General features: G+C 42.2%; 1 protein-coding gene across 6 annotated transcripts in view; it reads right to left on the minus strand.

Annotated features, from left to right (window-relative positions):
* SIPA1L1 (signal induced proliferation associated 1 like 1) overlaps window positions 1-22,355 on the minus strand; it is a 257,448-nt gene that overhangs the window by 33,074 nt on the left and 202,019 nt on the right. For 4 of the 6 annotated variants that reach the window (XM_084847797.1, XM_084847824.1, XM_084847814.1 and 1 more), the window contains 3 exons: window positions 13,852-14,001; window positions 3,117-3,235; window positions 313-431 (listed from right to left, as the gene is read on the minus strand). In XM_084847797.1, the coding sequence (XP_084703923.1) occupies window positions 313-431; window positions 3,117-3,235; window positions 13,852-14,001 (388 nt within the window). The remainder of the gene's footprint in view (window positions 1-312; window positions 432-3,116; window positions 3,236-13,851; window positions 14,002-22,355) is intronic. The other 2 variants (XM_084847839.1, XM_084847829.1) reach the window with 1 other exon arrangement.

The raw sequence follows: 22,355 nt of genomic DNA on the forward strand, positions 1-22,355 counted from the left end.
ACTAGCTAGAGGAATTTGAACAGGAATCTTATTTCTGGAATAATCAAGATTCACACAAATCCTTAGCCTATCACACTATGCTTTGGAGTAAACTCTGCTTCTGAGTTGGCAGGAAAATGTTTCTAGTAATAAACTTTATGTTGAAGCTGCATTTGGCCTGCAAATTCTGAGGTCAGCTCTGCTGCCGCCTCTGCCATACTCTAACAAAGAAGTGTCGTTCGGGGAAAGTACAGGCTTTTAAAAGTTATCTTACCTTTGAAGAACTGCTGAAGAGCAAAACACGTTAAATAACAATCTTGAAAGTGAACTTACATGGCCCTGCTTATTTGGAGACAAGTGAACTACTGGATCCTGCCTCATCAGTCTTCCAGTGGGGCTCTCTCTGAAGGATGGCAGCACCTTTGACATTGCAGGGAGATGGCATGTTGGTTCTGCAATACAGCATGCAAAACAGCATTGGCCTTCAAGGAAGTTCACATTATTTACTAGTTGGCTTTAAAAAAACATATTGAGAAACTGCTGTAGGTGTGCCAAGAACTCCTGTAGGTCTGCCAATGGCATCCCTTCACTAATGCTGCTGAACTGATACTACTGGTTTAAAGCTAAGGCATCCTAATTATTTTTAACTACATAGGGTTATATCTAATTGGTGTCCTTCCGCCGACAGAAGGTTTTGTGATGCAGTGGAGGCTTCCGTCAGTGGAATGGGGAGGGAGGCATTTTAGGCAATTCCCACCTGTGCTACCTCCTCCCATGCTGCTCCCAAACCCTCCAGAGATTTGGGGGGAGGGGGCACAGGGGACTGCAGGGGGGAAAGGGAATTGCAAAAAATCTCTTCCCTCTCCGGTTCACTGACAGAAGCCTCTGCTGAATCAAAGGGCCTTCTGTCAGCAGAAGGACACCACTGGATACACACCATACTTGGTAGAACTGACAATTTAAGTGTGCGTGCGTGCGTGCGCGCGTGAGAGAGAGAGAGAGAGAGAGAGAGAGAGGGTGGGGTGGGGAGAGAGAGACAGAGAATACTTCTACCTGCCTTGAAAGCAGGAAGCTACTCAAAGAGAGACTGGAAAGTAGCACTATACTCAGCTCTCCTCACACCAAACCCACACATTTTCTCTCCGTTTTCCATTTTCTCCAACTTGATATGGGACATTTTACTTTCCATAGCAGAACATTTTGGCAGCTATATTAACTTCCAACATCAACACACAATAGAGGATCTGCAAAAGTAATTCTGAAAAGGATTAACTCTACATGTGTTGTTACCATCTCAACAGTATAAAAAGCACATGTGATTAAAGTATTCTGCCAAAATGGAAACTAGAGATCAGTATAATCACAGGTTTTTCCTGTTAAGCAGATATGGGGGATGGGGAATCACCAGATGGCTTTAATAATAAGACACAGCTCAGAGAGCCTCTGAAATTACTAGAACAAAAGTATATCTTTTGAATCTGAGAATCATATTTCATTTCCCAAGCTCCTGAGGCATTCACTGAATACTTCAATCTGTCTTAAAGCCCACCTTACTTACACAGTAGCAGTCTACTGTGATGACAAGAACAATAGCAAGAGCTGAGCATCTTCATTTTTTTTAGTTACATCCTTTTTTAACATTGAGCTAACCTAGAAGAATGGTTGTCCCCACCCCGTCCAATGTAGCTGTCAATTACTGATACTTGGGGTGACAAGAAGAAGCACACACCTCATAATTATCATAGAAAAGCCATAGAACCTTTTTCCCTTTCAAGGCAGCACCATAGAGAAGTACCATGGAAAGCCAGAGAGACGTAGTGGTTAGAATGGAAGACTAGGACTCGGTAGATCCAAGTTCTAGTCCCCACCCGGCCATGAAGTTCACTGGGGAACTTTAGGCCAGTCAGTGACTTTCAGTCTAACCTGCCTCACAGAGCTGTTGTGAGGATAAAATGGAGAGGCAGAGGACCACGTAATCCACCTTGGGTTCCTTGCAAGAGGAAAAAAGGTGGGATATAAATGTAATAATAATAAATAGGGACAGTAACTTTTCTTCATGCTATTATCTGGTCTTTCAAGTGGTTAGACACCCCTGTATAGAAGCTGAGTGTGGTCTGTGCCAACTCCTAGTTTTTGAAATCTGGCTGCATTTACCTCAAAACTCCTTTTTGTTTCTAAAATATCCAAGCCAAGTATCTTCACTTCCATCAACTATTCCTCTTTGCCTATACTCCCACAACACAGTACAGAAGGTTACATACGCATTTAACCTGACAACCGATGATGCATGGACCTTCCAGAACCAACAGATACCAGCCAAGATGCACTGCCTTGCATGTATTGCCTGCCAGGATGTCACACTCTCTACACTGGCATCCTTGACTAAAGTCAGTCACGCTGCATCAGTGTCACTGGTGAGATGAAACCATACTAAAATCCCTACTGATGCAAAAGCCTCAGTGTGATAGGTCATTGCTTCACTGCACAGTTGCTACAAATGAAGAGAAACAGGTCTATATGCTGAACCTCCAAATCACAAAATAAATCCGTTGAATGCTGAGGATTTACACTGTTAAGGACAGTTCTTTCAGCTAACAACTTAATGGCAAAGTGCACTGAAAACATACCAGTGGAAAGTAATTCCCAACCAACTATATATTTGTTTCACTTACATTTTATTTGCATGTTTAAAACCTGTACATGAGGATTTTACACCTTGAATGATTAAAAAAATCACTTTGCACTATTAGAATGGGAGCATCACAAAGGGCATCACTAAAAACAAAGTGAAAATTAAATTGAGCTGATGCAGTATTGAAAGGATATGAGGGCAAGCGAACAGCAAGGCCAAACAATGAGTGTGCCTGCACAACAATTTCTTGAAAAGGTGCTCTAGAAACTGGACCATTATAATATATTTATTCACCAGAGAACTTTAGTTGTACACATGATATTTACAGGTCTCAAGGACACAGCCAATAGAGTACAATATACCCAATACATCATAATTCATTATGATTAACAGGAAGTAACATTTAACAACAAAGGACTTGCTTTTTATAAGAGGCTATACTTACTGTGGAGGAATGACTTGCCAAAGTCACCTTGTGTTGAACCATATTTAAGTGATTACTTACCCATCTGGTCAGCAATGCTATCCTCACTTCTCTGCCAACTGGGGGTGGATTTACCACTGCCGCTAGTATCTGTATTCTGTCTGTCAATGGAGGCAGGGGATCTTCGACTCATTCCAAACCTGTGTAAAAGAATCCCACTATTCTTAATTCCCATACATCAGAAGTGGGCAACATGTGGCCTGGGGGCTGCATGTGCCACCCCCCCACAAGTGCCCTCACCACACCGCTGCTGTCCCTGCAATGCTGAAATTGGGCAGTGCAGTGCAGTGGCAAAAAAAAGGGGGCGGTTCCTGCTATGGAGACTCAAAAGTGCCAAATTTACCTTGCTTTTGAGCTAAATGTGGACCTTTTGAAACTCTGTAGTGGTTTGCCACTGAACTTCAGCGGCAAACCAGCACTTTCTCTGCTAGTGCGGGCAGTGCAGTGGCAGGAGCTGGAAACTGGCCCCCAGAATGGCTGAAATTGCCCACCACTACCATACATGGAAAATGCTATTTACAACAAAGATCTCTTTACATGAAGAAGCTGTATACAATGCGCCTCTGATACAAAAGAAAACATGTGTTTTACTTGTGGAAATTGCTGACTTTCCTTTTTAGGATTATAAATCAACTGCCAAACATCTGTTATATGAGGACTCTTCTACCACCTGATAAGTATAGGCAATAGGCATGATTATGGTAGCAATTAACCCAAACATGAAACATGATCCAGTGCCCATTACTCCTCAAAGAAGGCTTTGAAAGTTGGAAGCTTAACAACAAACACTCCTTCCACTTCTAGCTCCAAAAGGACCTCAGAGCCAATGTCAACAATAGAACAGGGGGCTTCAATCATATTCTAAGAACTCTGAGCAAAACGAAGTCAAAGTAATATCAAGACACCTCACCATGAATTGGCTAACATTCTGGTCAGTAGATCTACCAAACATGAAAATGGTACATGGAGGTGCATCCCTACTTGGCAATCTTTTGTATGTTGTGCTATCAATTATCTGCACAGGGTGGTGGTGTGATCTGCACTCCCTGGTATGGGTGCACCACAGGAGGAAAAAGGGATGTTCAAATGTCCTAACCTCTGTCTTATAACTTGATATTTTGGGGGGTGGGGAAGGAAAGGTACATAAGGTAGCTCAGTCTTTCACCTGGGTGGAAACATCACAGATATGAGAAACTAGCTCAGAAAGCCAGTGACAAGTGGGGAAGCAGGAGTCCTAGGTTCAGTCTTCTAGAATATATCCAACAATAATAAAATCATAATTTTAGAAGTAAAGTAGCCCTATCAGATAAAATGAAGAAATAATAAATTAACAAACAAACAAATATGGTTTCAGTCACATTTTGTCAATTTCTGTCTTTTCATCAGAACAGTTTTTCAGATCACACCTGATTATCAGCAGCCTCAGTTACTAAAATACTTCAAACTGGGTTCACATGACCATCACAGCAGGCTGTGGGGCATCCTGGCAGCCATTTTGAATATTCAGTCCCCGGCAGGGAGTTGCCATGGTTTGTCATGTCATCCAAACTCAGATGGCAGGGGTTGTTCGAAGGATCTGAAGGATCACTTCCTCCCATATGTGCCCTAAGATCATCCTCAGCAGTCATTCTCCGTGAGCCCCTGCCAAAGTATGTATGTATGTAGGTATGAATGTATTTATTTATTTCATTTCTATACCACCCAATAGCCGAAGCTCTCTGGGCAGTTCACAAAGTAAGTGAAGTGGCTGGCTGCCAGGAAGACGGCCTTTTCTGCTGTGGCACCCCGGCTGTGGAATGAGCTCCCTAGAGAGGTTCGCCTAACACCTACGTTGTACTCCTTCCGGTGCCACCTTTTTATTCGCCCACTATTTTAGCATTTTAGCTTTCTAGTCTTTTAGCTTTGGTGTTTTAAATCTGTATTTTAAACCTCTACATTGCTGCTAGGTTTTATTCTGGTTGTACTGGTATAGTGTAGTTTTAAGCTTTCATATTTTATATTGTTTTATGCTGCACTTTGTGGTTTTAATTTCTGTGAACCACACAGACAGATTTGGCTATTGGGCAGTATAGAAACAAACAAACAAACAAACAAACAAACAATAAATAAATAAATGCGAACAACAGACCATGGGTTATTTGATGTTTGCTTAACCATCAACCATCAACCAACAAGCTGCTCCAGCTGGTCCAGGGACTACAGAAGCAGGCAAGCTCCCAGAGAGCGAGCGAACAGAGCGAGCGGACAGGGGGAGCAAACAGAAGTTGGCCAGGGGAGGTCAAGGGGGAGGTCAAGGGGGAGGCCCCTAACATTTGTTTTTTAAATTATTTTTATTTTTTATTTTAACTAACTTTTTTCCATTTATTTGTCTTGTAACACACACTTTCACACCAGTGGGACTCTGCTTTTAACCTCTACTGAGTAGAGGAGCAGGCACAGGCTAGTCTAGAACAATCGCAAAGCTAGACACAAAAAGGGAAAAGAGGCTATGGAAGGACAAGACTCTCCAGTGGTGGTGACCTGCAAGGTGTGTGCAATGTTTGTTTTCTTGCCTGAGAACAACATGGCCTACACCTGCAACAAGTGCAAGTTGATCACGCTGCTGGAGGAAAAAGTAAGTGGACTGGAGCGGCGACTGTCGACCCTCCGGGGAATAAGAGAACACGAAGAGTTCTTGGACAGAATGGGGGAACTACAGCAGCAAAGGGCAGACCAGAAGCTTGAAGAGCAACAGCAAGATGAGGCAGTGGGAAATGCTGAGGTGAAGAAAAATGGAATAGAGGATACTCCTTGGAAAAGGGTGACAGTTAGGAGAAGAAGAACTAGACGCCACTCTGCACCAGTGGAAGCAGTGGAGCTGTGGAACCGATTCCAGGTACTTGCGGATGAGACTGGAGGACAGCCTGCAGAGGAAGAATCACAGGGGAACCTGCATGAGAGTGAGCAAGAGGCTAAAGGTCAGTCAAACAGAGGTGATGAAACCCAGGCCTACAAGAAGAAGAAGAAGAGAAGAGTGGTAGTAGTGGGAGACTCCTTGCTGCGTGGGATCGAGACCCAAGTATGTCGCGAAGACCCATGGACTCGCCAGGTATGTTGTCTCCCAGGAGGACAGATTAGAGACGTGACTGAAAGGTTGCCTGCACTCATAAAGCCCACTGACAGGTATCCCTTTCTTCTCATCCATGTGGGAACAAATGATACCGCCAAGCGGAGCTACGAAGAGATCACGTCAGACTTTGAAGCTTTGGGAAGGAAACTCAAGAACTTTGGGGCCCAGATAGTTTTCTCATCCATCCTTCCAGTAGTTAGAAGAGGGATAGAAAGGGAACGAAAAATACTCCGGGTGAATGACTGGCTACGAAGGTGGTGCCAATGAGAGAGTTTTGGATTCTGGGACCACGGGCTATACTTCCTGGAAGATGGGCTGTTGGCTAGGGATGGATTGCATCTCACAAAGGCTGGGAAGAATGTGTTTGGCCACAGCATGAAGAACTTCATCAGGAGGGCTTTAAACTGAATCCTACGGGGAAGGGAGATGTAATGTTGGAGGTAACAATGGACGTAGGCGCATGCACTGTAATGGAGAGAACAGCTCTGATAGCGCCCAATAATAGTCTTCAGACACATGTAGGAAGAAAGCCTGACTATGAAGCACATGGTCTTCGATGTCTATATACTAATGCCCAGAGTATGGGAAACAAACAGAACGAACTTGAACTCTTGATACAAGAGGGAAATTATGACCTGATAGGTATAACTGAGACTTGGTGGGATGACTCTCATGACTGGAATACAGCAATTGAAGGATATAACTTGTTCAAAAAGAACAGGAGGAACAGAAAGGGAGGTGGGGTTGCACTGTATGTGAAAAATACATATCTCTGCACAGAAATACAGGAGGAGGAGCTTGGTAGCCCCATCGAGAGCATCTGGGTTGAAATAAATGGAGCAAAGAATAAAAGGAACCTGGTGGTCAGAGTCTACTACCGGCCACCCAATCAAGGAGAAGACAAGGATGAAACTTTTGAAAAGCAAATAGCCAATGTTTTAAGGAAGCATGATGTAGTAGTAATGGGGGACTTCAATTTCCCCGATATTTGTTGGGAGACAAATTCTGCAAAACATGGCCCCTCTAGGAAATTCCTGACTTGTGTGGCAGATAACTTCCTCCTACAGAAAGTAGAGGAAGGAACTAGAGGATCGGCTATCCTTGACTTGATCCTAACCAACAGAGATGACTTAGTGGATAAAGTAGCAGTTACAGGAACTCTGGGGGAAAGCGACCATGTTGTACTTGAGTTCTTGGTTCTAAGAGAAGCAAAAGCCGAGTGTAGTCAAACGCGTACCCTGGATTTTAGGAAAGCTGATTTTCATAAACTCAGAACAATGATCAGTAAGGTCCCATGGCAAGCAACTCTACCAAGAAAAGGAGTCCAAAATGGGTGGGAGCTTTTAAAAAAGGAAATTCTCAAGGCACAATCACAAACAATTCCAACAAGAAGAAAGGGTGGAAGACAACAGAAGAAGCCAATGTGGCTTCACAAAAAGCTTAGGGATGACCTGAAAACAAAAAAGGACACATATAGGAAGTGGAAAGAAGGCCAAGTAACAAAGGAAGAGTACAGGCAGGTAGCACAGAATTGCAGGGATGGCGTCAGGAAGGCTAAAGCTGAGAACGAGCTGAGGTTAGCAAGGAATGTTAAAAACAACAAAAAGGCTTTCTTCAGCTACGTGCATAGTAAAAGGCGGAGGAACGAAATGGTGGTTCAGCTATTAAATAAGGATGGCAAAATGATAACAGATGATAAAGAAAAGGCAGAGGTGCTCAATTCCTACTTTGGCTCAGTCTTCTCCCAAAAGAGGGTCTATGACCCCCCTGGCAAAGGCGAAGTACAGGCTGAAGGGGCAGGATTGCAGCTAGAGATCGACAGGCATATGGCAAAGGAACACCTCATTACTTTGAATGAGTTCAAATCTCCAGGGCCAGATGAACTGCATCCTAGAGTCATAAAGGAACTGGCAGAAGAAGTCTCAGAACCGCTGTCTATTCTCTTTGAGAAATCATGGAGGACGGGGGAAGTGCCAGATGACTGGAGGAGGGCTAACGTTGTCCCTATCTTCAAAAAGGGTAAAAAGGAGGAACCTGGGAACTACAGATCAGTCAGTCTGACATCAGTCCCTGGGAAAATTCTGGAGCAGATCATAAAGCAATCCATCTGTAAGCACCTTGACAACAATGCCGTGATTACTCGAAGCCAACATGGATTTGTCAAGAACAAGTCCTGCCAGACAAATCTGATCTCATTTTTTGATCAAGTAACCTCCCTTGTAGACTGTGGGAATGCTGTAGACATCATATACCTCGACTTCAGCAAAGCTTTCGACAAAGTGCCCCATGATACCCTGATGAGCAAACTAGCTCAAAGTGGGCTAGATGAAACAACGATCCGGTGGATCCACAGTTGGCTACAGAATCGGACTCAAAGAGTGCTTATCAATGGGACCTTCTCAAACTGGGGAGAGGTAACAAATGGGGTACCGCAGGGCTCAGTCCTGGGCCCAGTGCTCTTCAACACTTTTATTAATGACTTGGAGGAGGAGGAGGTGCAGGGAATGCTGATCAAATTTGCAGATGACACAAAATTGGGAGGGATAGCTAATACTTTGGAAGACAGAAACAAAATTCAAAGTGATCTGGATAGACTGGAGCGCTGGGCAGAAAACAACAGAATGACATTTAATAGGGACAAATGCCAAGTTCTGCACCTAGGAAAAAGAAACCAAATGCACAATAACAAGATGTGGGATATGTGGCTCAGCAATACAGCAAGCGAGAAGGATCTTGGAATTGTTGTAGATCAGACTGCTGAATATGAGCCAACAATGTGATGTGGCTGCAAAAAAGGCCAATGCTCTTTTGGGCTGCATTCATAGAAGCATCGCTTCCAAATCCCGGGAAGTACTAGTTCCCCTCTACTCAGCACTGGTTAGGCCTCATCTGGAGTACTGTGTCCAGTTCTGGGCACCACACTTTAAGAAGGATGCAGACAAACTGGAGAGGGTTCAGAGGAGGGCAACAAAGATGATCAGGAGACTGGAAACAAAGCCCTATGAAGAGAGACTGAAAGAATTGGGCATGTTTAGCCTTGAGAAGAGAAGACTGAGGGGATATATGATAGCACTCTTCAAGTACTTGAAAGGTTGTCACAGAAAAGAAGGCCAGGATCTCTTCTTGATCATCCCAGAGTGCAGGACACGGAATAATGGGCTCAAGTTACAGGAAGCCAGATTCCGGCTGAACATCAGGAAAAACTTCCTGACTGTAAGAGCAATACGACAATGGAACCAATTACCTGGGGAGGTGGTGGGCTCTCCCACACTGGAGGCCTTCAAGACGAGGCTGGACAGCCATTTGTCAGGGATGCTCTGACTTGGATTCCTGCATTGAACAGGGGGTTGGACTCGATGGCCTTGTAGGCCCCTTCCAACCCTACTATTCTATGATTCTATGAACCCTCAAACATCCCCTGCCGCCCAGTTCACATGACACGATAAACCACAGCAACTTCCTCACCAGGGGCTGAACATTCAAAATGGCTATCAGCATACACTGCACCCCACCGTGGTTTAAATAAGCTATGGTGGGCTCTGATAACAATTTAAAAATGTGTATACTTTATAACCACTAGATTTCAATCACTTAAACCATTCAAAACTGTTGGCTGCAATCACATTTATCATTCATTTTAACAATTACATAATCCCCTATGGATCACTGCTTCAGCTCTGGTTATTAGCCATGGTTAGAAGCAGGATGAGGGTGAGCTGATAGAAACTGAATACAAGGAAAGCTGATCATGAAGATTGGTTGGCCTGGTAATGAGGGATGGAAATTGTCATTATTATTGATATCCCTGGGTTACTCAAGTTTGCAGGCTTAAGAACATAAGAGCCCTGCTTCATCAGACCTATCCACACCCGCATTCTGTTCTCCACAGAGGCCAACCAGATGCCTGTGGGAAACCCACAAGCAGGACATGAGGACAAAAGACTTCTGCTGTTTGTCCCCAGCAAATGTTATCTAAAGATAACTTTATCTAAATGTGCTGCTCTGATCCATGAGATAGCATATAGACACCATAACTAGTAGCCACTGACAGACTTATCCTCCATGAAGTGTGACTAATCTCCTTTTAAGGCCACCTAAGTTGGTGGCCATCACCACATCTTCAGGAAGCAAATTGCATAGTTTAACCAGGTGCTGTGTGAAGTTGTACTTCCTTTTTTCTATCCTGAATCTCCCACCATTCAGGTTCATTGGATGACCTCAGGTTCTAGTAGAGAGTGCGTGCGTGCATGTGAGAGAGAACGTTTCTATCCACTGCATAATTTTATACATGTCTATCATGTCACCCTTTATTCACCCTTTCCCTAAAACAAATAGCCCCCAAAGCTGTATAACCTTTCCTTGTATATGAGTTGCCCCTTGATCATTTTGATAGCTCTCTTCTGCACCTTTCCAGCTCTACAATATGCTTCTTAAGGTGCAGTGACCAGAACTGTACACAGTATTCCAAGTGTGGTTGCACTATAGATTTTTTTATAGAGACATCATAATATTGGCAGCTTCTGAAAAACCTTGAACTTCTGAGAACAGCCATAGCCAGGAATTTAACCAACCCCATCCATCAAGAAGGTTGCCCTTTTCCAGATTCAGAAAGTAGCTGTCATGTATGCATGCCTTCATAACCATGAGGGTGCACTACTATTATGGGGCTACCATTCACAACTGGAGTCAATAATGAATGTGGGGGGCAACTGCCTTTGCCTCAAGACTGCCTTCTTATGTCCAACTGCAATCTCTGTGGTTAACTAAGAATGTAAAAAATACCAATAAAAAGGAGCCAGTTTCAGTGTAACATTTTCCATCCATGGTATTTGGGGATGGGGGTGGGGAGATGACAAGGACAGGAAAGGTTCTTACTGATGTTTATAGGTGAAAATAATGTCAAGATGTATCACCATGTTCAAAAGACAATTCCATGAGTTGGTACCTGGACAGATCCATGTATTGACAGGATTGCCTTTGAATAACGTTATATTTCATCACTAGAATATAAGTATTTATATCTAATATATTCACCCAAATGTTTTTACAACCAAACTGCTATCAACTGCTATATTTTTCTAGTTAACCACTTCGAATCTGTGAAAACATTCAACAAAATGTCCATTTTGGATATAGCTCTATCTTCTGTCTGTTTTAATTACCTAAGGACACAATCCTATGGGATTGATCCCTGATAGGCAAAGGGCTCCAATTTTACAGCCCTCCATCCATCCTATGCCCCAGCAGGCTGTTGTCATCAGGGTGGGAAGAACGGGAGAGCGTTTCTTTAGTCTCTCTGTCCTTCGTTTGTGCTTTTTTCGCTAGACAGGCCTCTGAGTCCATCTAGCTCACTCACCTTGCTAGGGGTGGGGCCTAGGGCCAAGAGGCCTTTGAATCTGGTGGATCCACAGCCAATCCTCTCGTCTTCCCACCCATTTTTCCTCTCCATCCTCTTCCCAAGATTGTAACTCAGACCTTGGGAAAGGAGCTACTGCGGAGATTTCCATGGCAGTTGGGAGGGTGGGAAATGGGAAATCTGGATGAGGATTTCCTCCTTCAGGGTCGTAGCTCTGTCTACAGCCTCAGAGGGAAAATCCTCAGCATTGCTCTCCAAATGTTTTTGTTTTAATGGCTGCTATTTACTAGATGAGATGTCATGTGGGTTTTGTACAGACTGAAAGGTGAGACAGAACTTACATAAAGAAAATACATTTCTTTACAGATAAATGCTATAAGATACCCAAACAAAGGGGATTAAAGAATGCCTTCAATAGAAATCCAAGGAAAACTCCCGAAGGGAAGCTCCAAGCCATCCTCCATTGCAGTTTTTATTAACTTTCAAACCCTTTTCCCTTTAAGGAGATTTTTAAAAAGCACATGACAACAGTTCTATTGCTCTTTTTTTTTTTTTTTTTTACTTTTCTTGCTCTTTTTTAGAGCAACTATTTTTCTTGCTCTTTTTTACTTTTCTGTGTTTAAAGAAAAGGGCTGAATATTTCATTTCTTCCTTAATACGCTTTTCTCACTCATGAATAGTGGAACATTGCAGGAAGTTCCATCGTTCTTTTTTTTAAGAACTTTTTATTTATGTACAATTGGGAAAAAGACTGGCAAATGGAGTTGGAGGTGGAAGATTGGCATAAAGTGAGGGAGAGCTGTTTAATTCTTTCACTATGTGCCAATATAAAAGAGCTATCATACAAAATTCTACCTAGATGGTACACGATCCCCCCCTTTTGCCTGACTGGCTTTTCATTCTGGGTAAGAAGTGGTTTATGCTGGAGAGGTTGTAAGCACAAGGATTCTTTCTTCTAAATAATTTCTAAAGAAAGATGGAATAAGAAGGCTAAAATCAGAAAAGGATGTTACCATGATGTGATCAGTTTTACTTATTGGAAATGAACCCTCAGAAGCCATTCTGATGCTGGGGATGGTAGCAACTGGTAGTGATGGTGATGACGAGAAGTTGGGCCCAAAGAGAAAAAGGCAGAACATGCCCATCCACAAATGCCATATTGGAAGCTTGCACCAGGGCTCATTCCCAAAATAGGCTCTCATTGTGACAACAAGCTTGTTTTATAATCTTCTCGCCATGAACACAACGCTCATCCACACAAATCAAACAAAAATTATGGTATCTGAAGTAGGAACCTTAGCATTGCAACCACAGCACTTGTCATTAGCGGTCTGGCACACCATAGAGAGGCTGAAAGGAAAATGTAACACAAGGAAATAAAAATGCTAGAGGGAAGAAACTGTCCTTCCTAGGAAAACCAGAAAATCAAGGGGCGGAGAGGCTCCTGAACAAGTTGACAAGCTCAGAGAAATTCATAGAATGTTCCCAGCTGTGCCACAAGAGGTGGGCAGAAAAGGAGTGGGAGGGTGCTTACCCTACTCGCTGAGGCAGGCACAAAATGGAGGGACACAAGTGTCAGCCTGCTGGAGCTGTTCACAGAATGGTCAGTTATTGCCTGTGGCAGAAAGGTCCTGAGTAAAGCGCTCTAGAAAGTTCCAGAGAAGCTCTGTGCAGGCACAGAACCCAATGGTTGGACTGTACAGAGACTACAAAGAAGAAGAATACAGCTATGCCACTCAAACCTTTGCCAAGTAGGATAGACGTGGCGAGATTTCAGGGCTGCTAATGGTCCCCTTACAGTGTACCCTGAGAGCCATTAGAGACTTCTAGCACCAGCAATATACTGTGATAAAGAGTATTTAGAGGCAAGTTGTTATCTGAAGCAGTATCCAATCCCTGGCAAATGTGGAAGAGACATACAGTGGTATTGACATGATACTACTTCAGCTACTCGAGCACAAGAAACTGCTTGTAACAATGTACCAGAAAACTGGGCTATAATTTCATAATTTTTCTAGGGAAGTGAGGGAGTTATTGGGCAGTATCCAATGATAGTCCTACATAGAGTAGACCCATTGAAATGAATGGGACTTAAGTCAGTTGTGGCTATCATAAGTCTCATTCGGAGTCTTCTCTATGTAGGATTAACACTGGATACTACCCACTGAGTTTATGAAACGTGGTATGGAACTGAGTAACAATGTATTTATTTTCTTCAGTCTCCCAAGCAAAAGCAGTCAAAGAGTATACAAAAAAAGAAGCACAAGCAAATAAACACATGAGTGCCCTACCCTTCAGGCATAGATTTTTGCCTGGAGGTGCCTCCACCAGAGCCAGTTTCACTTGAGGATGACAGGTTGCTGGGGGAGTTACGGCACTGCTGTGATCTTGCTAAGGCAATGGATGATACGGTGACGTAGACATCAGAGCCAGGAGATAATCTGTTCAATACAAACAATCCCAAATTCTACATTATTAAAGGAACAGTCCAAAGCTTGATAAGGCAACAACATTATTATGGGAACTGCCACATCAGCAGTGTCCCTTCATTGAGACAGTAAAAAATGAAGCCAGCTGGAGGGAGGTAAGTATTTTCTACTATTAATCTACTCCCTATGGAACAGTGGCGAAAGATGGGGGGAGGGAAAGGGGAGAAATGACAGCTTCCAAGGACTGCCAGAAATAAACTTGCTGAATTGCTTTTGCTATTGGCAAGCAAGGAATATTAATGTGTAGCATATTTCATCCAAATTCCAAATAACTGATTTATCCATGCATATCAGAACAAACATTAGTACACAGTTTTAAAAACCAATTTTTAACCAATTATTTGGTTAACCAATTATATTAACCAATACAATCTGTGAAAAGTGACATCAGTTTGTAAAATCAAAGACTGGCATTTCAGAATTAGTTTATTTCCCTGGACATCTAAGAAACAAGATGTATAATATTTGCAGATCTAAGTCCAGATTACAGGAACATTTCTTTCTCAATGGCTGTGAGACAATATGCACCATTCATTTTGTTCAAAATGAAAACTGTTTGGCATAAAGCAATAGCCTAAGGGCCATTTCACACAATCAACATTCCTAGAATAACAAGCCCCTGAACTTATATCAACTTTTGATTTATTTACACATGCAAGAATTGCATCACAAGTCCAAATTGTTACTATTTTCATGTTTGTGAGCTGCCGTGGAAGTTTTTTAAACTGAAAGAGGCACAGATTTTTTTTTAAAGCAAGCAAACAAGCAAACATCTGTAGCCAGATCAACAGCTTAAGCTACCTCTTTTTCTTCCCTTGATAACTTATTGAAAAAGAGGAAAAACATGGCAAATGAACATTTATACAGAGATATTTTCTACCTTTGTATGACTGAAAATTCATGAACACTTTTTAATCAAATGAAAAAAGGAAGCAGGATTTATATTCTGATCCTGAGAGGCACACTATCAAACCATATGCTTTTTCTTTAGTACACTTAATACATTCAATTTACAAACTATTCAATTTACCTAGGTAAGCAAATATTTTCTCTTAAAATATTTTCTTTCAATGAAAAGAAACAGCTGAAGAGCTGGAAATTTGGGGAGACAGTCCAGGCAGATTAACAACTTCCTTGCTTTCATTTTGCCAGTAGCATTCCGATATTCCCTCAATCCCCCTCAAAACACTACCTAATTAGTTTTCAATGAGACTGACACATATACATACATTACCACACACATCTAAGAAGCAATGCAAAATCAGTATTTGTTAAGCTGTGACCTTCTTTCACGTGATAGTGGATTGTGGTAAAGGTACAATCGCTTCTTGTACAGTATGCATTACAATTTTTTCCAGTTGGAAAATATGTTTTTATTGCTGTCCAAAGGAATGTTTTTCTGCAAGGCCGCTTTTACTTGCAATTTTTTGCCTGACACGGTGCTCTATGAATATTGTCCAATGTGCTAGAATTAGGGATGTGTGAAGTCTGTGGGATCCAATTCAAACAGGGGGTTTACTGGACTATTTAAACAGATGCCTTACTGCAGTATTCTGCCAGATGCATGATTGCCACTTCGTTTCTTGTTTCACAGTCTGCTTAGTTCCACGGTTCAGAATGGACCATCAGTGGTATCCCGTATATCTTGGGCAGATACCCCAACTTCTTTAATATCTATTTTAACGTTTACAGCTTTGTATACTTTTGATTCAGTTTAATCTCTTTCTCAAGCCTACCTGTTGCTTGCTTTGTGTTCTGCATTCAGACCATAAATTTCCAAGGAATCTCAAACACTACCCCAGTTTACTGATGTCCACATGCAAAGATAAGCCATTTAATACTGCAAGCATTAAACTAGTCTCCTAATTACAAATGTACACCTTAAAATCAATCAGTCTCTTTACTTTCAACGTAGTTCAACTGACAACTGAATTTCCATTTTGTTGACATGACAAAGGTATCATTAAAATGCTTTGGTTGAAAAGAAGAGCCATATGAACCACTTGTACAAAGAACAACACGAATGACTAACATAGTAACATGAGAACATACACACACATCAGAAAGTATAAACTAGCTGGATTTTACCCTTTTCAACATTATAAAAAATGTTGTATATATTTTTCCACAGTTCTATCCATATTTGCTTTACATCCAATTATTCATAATTTACATTTCTGTGATAAAAGTACATCCAAATGTCTATTGTTGTTCAGTAAATGGTGTATTTTTCATCTTAATTAATGGTGTTCTGTGATTTCTCACATCCACAATTAATTGAAGTAGTTCTGCAGTAACCCTTGCCCTCCTCATCCTCACCATCTCTGACACCATGCTTTTGTAAAATCATTAGGTATCCTCTTCCTGATTATTAAAATGGAAGAAATAATATTTTCTTATATCAGCTGAAGAGAAGCGTGGCTTTTTTGTTGTTGGTAACTAAAAAGTAATGCAACAGTACTAAAATGCCTCTCAGATACATGGAGCATGAAAGATGGTCACAGGTCCTTCGTGTAGAGTGAAGCTTACACTATGCATATCCAACTATGTCTCCATTGTGCCTGGAATATAATACCTGGCTCCCAAAACAACAGATAGATGTTTTATAAGAGGAGGAGGAGGAGGACCACAAGACACAAAACATGGTGGACATATTATTGCATTAATGAGGCATCAGAAGATGTAAAGAACAGTGCCTCATGGCTTTGCTATGTTACCTTTAAGGAAGAAAAATGGTATGTGGGTTCTTCATAATCTTACCCCTCAAAAGGTAGCTCCAAACTAACTCCTGATGTTTACTTAACACTGCCTCTTTCACATAGCCTAATAATATAACAATTGGGTCTAATAGTATCTCATAACCTATGGTTTGGGGTTTGCTTTCATCTACCCCAGTGAATCCAATATTGGGGCCCTTGGAGGGCCACCGTGACAAGTGTATGAGACACTTGGAGGATAAAATTGCCCACCTTCATGCTGAGTTGAATGCCACTATTGATGCAATGTCTCTTGAGGTGTCCAGTGCATCGTCTGTTTTGTGGGATCAGTTTGTTTTTGAAGCCTGAGGGTGTGGACAAGATGCTTGCATCTGTGCAACCTACCACATGCTCTTCATGACCTTTGCCCATCATGGCTCCTTTGACCCAGCCATGAGGGGTTAACCAGATGGATTAGGGCAGAGGTGATGCATCATTGCATGATGGAAGTGGTCCCTGTGGCCTTGAAGGAGGTGATGATGCATCCTCTCCTGAAAAAAACTGTCCCTGGATACAGAGATTTATACTAGCTGTCATCCAATCAAATATCCTCTTTCCAATAAAGGTGCTTGAGAGAGTGGTGGCATCTCAGCTCCTAGTTGAAACTGGTGCTACTAGTTGAAACTGATTATCTTGATCCACTCCAGTCTGGGTTCAGGACTGGCTTCGGGATAAAACTGGCCTTGGTCATCTCGATGGATGACCTTCTTCAGGAGAAGGAAAGGTGGAATGCGACCCTATTTTTTTTTCTCTATCTCTCAGCAGTTTTTGATAACATTAACAACTGTACCCTCCTGGACTATCCATGACTTGGTGCCACATTTTTATAGTGGTTCGGCTTTTACTTATGCGGTCAGTTCCAGAGAATAACACTGGGTTGTGCCTCAGCCCCCTGGCAGTTGAACAGTGGGATGCCAAAAGGCACTATTTTGTCCCCATTGTTGTTTAACATCTATATGAAGCTATTGGGAGCAGCCATTAGGAGATTTGGAGCAGGGTGTCATAAGTATGTTGATGACATTGTTCTATTTCTCTGTAACTTCTCAGTCAGGAGAGACTGTGCATGTTCTATGCAGGTCTAGACATAGTCATGGGCTGGATGAGGACTAATAAACTGAAACTGAATCCTGATAAGATGGAAACCCTATGGATGGGTGTTTCCAACCCTGGGAATTGAGTTGGTTTACTTGTTCTGGATGGCACTGCACTCCCCCTAAAGGAAAGGGTCCATAGTGCTCATCGGGTTGCTGCTGGATCCATCTTTGCCACTGGAGGTCCAGGTGACCTCAGTGGCTTGGAGAGCCCACCAGCAGCTTCAGCTGGTATAACAACTATGCCCGTTCCTGGATACAGATAGGGATAGCCTAGCCACTGTGATTCATGCACTAGTAATAGCCATTACACCTGTGTTAAGAGAACTGCACTGGGTGCCAATTAGCTATCCAGCTATGTTCAGGGTTCTGTTGTTAACCTACAAAGTCCTAAACAACTTAGGACCAGAGTAGCTAGCAAACCACCTTCCCGTATATACACCCAGACAAACTTTTAAGATCCACAGAGGAGGCCTTGCTGGTCATTCTGCGACCAATGGAATGTCTCCATGTGACATGTCAAGGCCTTCTCAGTTGTGGCATCCATCCTCTAGAACTCCCTCCCCTGTGTGGTTTGGGAGTCAGAAAATGTGGTGTCTTTTAAACACCTCCCCAAAATGTACATGCTTATGCAAACTTTCCCTTGCTTGTAATTGATTGTTATAATGCTGCGCCATTTGATTGTTTTTTACTGTTGTTTTTTAAATTGTTTTGTTTCTTATTTATCTTTGTAGCTGTAGCTGTTTATTAATTGACTGTTTTAATAGTGATTTTTATTACTTTGGCATGCCAAATGCTTAGAAATTTTGTTATATCAATTATATATACAAATATTATTAATAAAATAAATATAAAATCAAATACTCTTTACTGCAGTCATTTAGACCCATTCAAATTAAAATACACACGTAAGTATACAAGTATATCAGGTCACAGGCTACAATTTCTTCAATTTAACTAATACAATCAAACAACTTGGCTCTTATTTGCATGGTGATTCAAAAGAAAGTAGCCACCTGTTCAGTGACATGTGGGATGATAAAATAAATAAATAAATAAATAACCAAATAAATAACCAACCAACCAACCAACCTAATTTAACTTTCTTTTTTACTGAAGTTTTGTAAATTGCCTTTGTTGCTTCCAGAAAGACAGCATTCAAACGCAGTACAATCCAATCCATTCCAATCCAATCCAATCCAATCCAATAAATAAATAAATGGTACCCCCACAGACTAAAAGCAGGTTTAACTGTACTGGTGCATCTACCAACCTGCAAAGGCTATTATGTGCAAATAGTATGTGCGCACAAACCATTTCTATATGGCCTCCAACACCACATATTGTACAGAGTGCATATATAGGCTTCCAATCAGCCATGTACCCATAACAGGTAACTTCCAGAAACCCTGCTCAGGCCTCACACCCATGCATCCTCATTCCTCCCTCACTCCAGCTGTCTGTATGATAAATGTTATCACCGGTACAACCTCCATAAATTAAAATACCATGCATTATAAAAACACAGCTCACCAGATACATAAACAGCTAGAGGTGTCCACAGGAGGGTCAATTACAGTCTATGGCAAGGTAGACTATCCCTGGTCAAGATATCAAGAACTTCTAAGGAAGATAATACAGCCATGTCTGCATTCCAAAATCTGAACAGAGGTACTCAGAACACTTAAAAATCAGCAAGGGTGCATAGGTAAAAGGTGTCTTTTAAGATGTTTATTCATTCACAGTGGCACAGTGAGATTTGTGGAGACATGAAAATAAAATTGTAATGCCAATGCCAGTCTCTTAGGGAGGGTACTACAAAGTTGGGCCCCACCACAAAAAAGGCCCTTTTCTTGTACATAATACATAGTGTACTTCTCCTACTGGTGGAGCTTGAAGAAGGGACTCATCTGAAGATCTTAAAGTCTGTGACTTTTATGGCTGAAGCAGGAATAATTTCAGAACAAGGATCTTAATAGTATTTTAGACCCCAAAGCAGCACCTCTTTGACATTGTTATCAACTGAATCAGGGGTACTCCCAATGAAGATGAGACTATGCATATCTTGATTTAAGTATTTATTAAAATTCATGTGCACGGGGAAGAAGTAGTTTCCAAGTGTTTGTTTTCACCAACCCTAGCCAATTGCTGAAGACTACCTACTTGTCCTCAAAGAATGAGGCATTTCTCTAGATTTTCTAGTTCTGATGTGCCAGCCACTACAGTGGAATTTAAGAAAAGGGTGAGATTCATTTGTTCAGCATGACTTATTCTTTAATGACCAATATTAAAATGGTGTAGAATGATTAAATTTCACCATGGGCTGGAAAATTATTTAACTGATTTGTCTAGACTTGCACTAAATAAAGTTTTTGCATTGCCAAGATTTCAATTAATGCCCTCTGCTGTACAAGGTAGATAATGTAATAATATCTCACATAACATATTGTGTTGTAGCAAGGAAGCATGGAACATATTGTATACTATTTATTTTCTCACTATTTTAACAACAACTATGCTGGCTAAATGAAGGAGCATGTCAACTAATCTAATAATCAAAAATTAAAATTGCACATAACAAAGCCACTCTAACTGTGGCTAGCTTTGACTGGCTTGCTGCAAAACACTGAACATATTTGTGGTAATTGATTTATTAGCTGGATATATATGTTATTTTATGTTGTCTTGCTTTGGATCACTACTTTTCACTGTTTGTACTATAAGAACTGTTGTTATTATTATGGTCAACAACTGAAACGAAGTCTGAATGAAAGGCAAAACACTTCCAAAATTATATACACACATACACACACACACACACACACACACATAAACATTATTTTATTTTCTAATCCCTGAAGACAAATGAATATGATCAGTTTTATAGTGGCTTCACTGTATTCTCAATAATGAAAGATTTTGGAGTGCGCTAATGAATTGTCCCTTCCCTGCCCACCCAGCCATGTCACACCTGATTGCAATTCTGCATGAAGCTTACAGCAGAAGAGCAACAATTGGGAAGCATCTCCTGACTCTGAGTCACTGATGATTAGGTACAAACAAGCAGGAAGCTTCTCGCACACGCACCATTCTACTGAGTATATGTCACGGGTTTTTTTAAAGGTCCAATCTCATGCTGGAGGCATGATACAACTGAGTTCCTTCTGGGCCCAAGAGACTATGCAAGTAGTTTATTTCCAAGAGAATCTGCTTAAAGAAAGTTAATACGTTGCTTAAAAGTCTCTGCATCTCCCATCTTCAGTTAATCAGATCTCAGCCATTGAAACTTCCTCACAAGTAAATGCAGACTAATTATATTCATTATAACAAGGATGGGGAATCTCCGGCCCTTGGGCCTAATCCAACTCCTGGAGGTTTGGGCTCCCTCTGAAGGGCCCCTTCCACTCCCCAAGCCATGCCCCTGGAAGCTACCCGAAACCCAGGAAGGGAAATCCCTCTGTTATTTCTAATCAGTGGTTGGCGATAAAAGGGGGATTCCCCTTACTTAGCAAGCTGCTTGTCCTCCTAACTGAGATGGGAAGTGGCACTGTAAGTGCTTCAGCCACCCTGCATCAGTCGGGGTGGCTTCAGTACATGCAGGCACTCCTCAACTGGGGAAAGCTTGCGCACAGGGAAGCTGGGTCCCAACCAAGGTGGCTTTACCTGCATTGCACCTTCACCCACTGAGGAGGACACAGGGCAGACGAGACAGTGAAGCGGCCCTCGGTTGGGGCAGCTTTGCCTATTAGACAGATTGTTGCAAGGGTGGCTGGTACTCTAGTGGGTGCTTCGGTTGGGATGGAATGACATCACAGGCATGGCCACATCCAACGTTATCTGACCTGCAGTGTGCTGTGAGGTTTCATCTGGCCTACAGAGTGCTGCGGTGGGGAGGGTTTTGGACTGTGAAGTGCTGGGGGAGGTTTCATTTAGCCTGTGGAGCACTGGGGGTGGGTGGGTTTCATTTGGCCCAAAGAACACTGGGGGGGATTAATTTAGTCTGTGGAGTATCGGGGGTTTCATTTGGCCTGGGGGGCACTGCGGGGGGGCCATCTGGCCCACAGAGTGCCACCCAAAGGTACTTTCCCACCCCATTGCAGAAGAAATGCAGTTCACCTAAGGCAGCCTTCCCCAACTTGATGCTCTCCAGAAGTTTTGAACTACAACTCCCATCAGTCCCAATCAGTAGGCCTAATTGTCAGGTATGGTGGAAGTTGTAGTCCAAACCATCTGGAGGGCACCAAGAAAGCTGATCTGAGGCTAGATGTGACTGCAAGACCCCTGCTACCAAACAACATCATTTACTCATGGTATCAGCTCCCACAAAGAAAACATATGAGCCATGCTAGTTCAGAAGGCCTACGTAGTCCGGCACTGTGTTCCACAGTAGCCAACCAGGTTTCCATGGGAAGCCCATCAGCAGCACAAGTGTGCAATAGTTCCTTCTTGCTCATGTTTC

Source organism: Heloderma suspectum, chromosome 1 (genome assembly GCF_057233095.1).
Source record: "Heloderma suspectum isolate Gila_16-S chromosome 1, 16-S_ref, whole genome shotgun sequence".
Lineage (NCBI taxonomy): Eukaryota > Metazoa > Chordata > Lepidosauria > Squamata > Helodermatidae > Heloderma > Heloderma suspectum.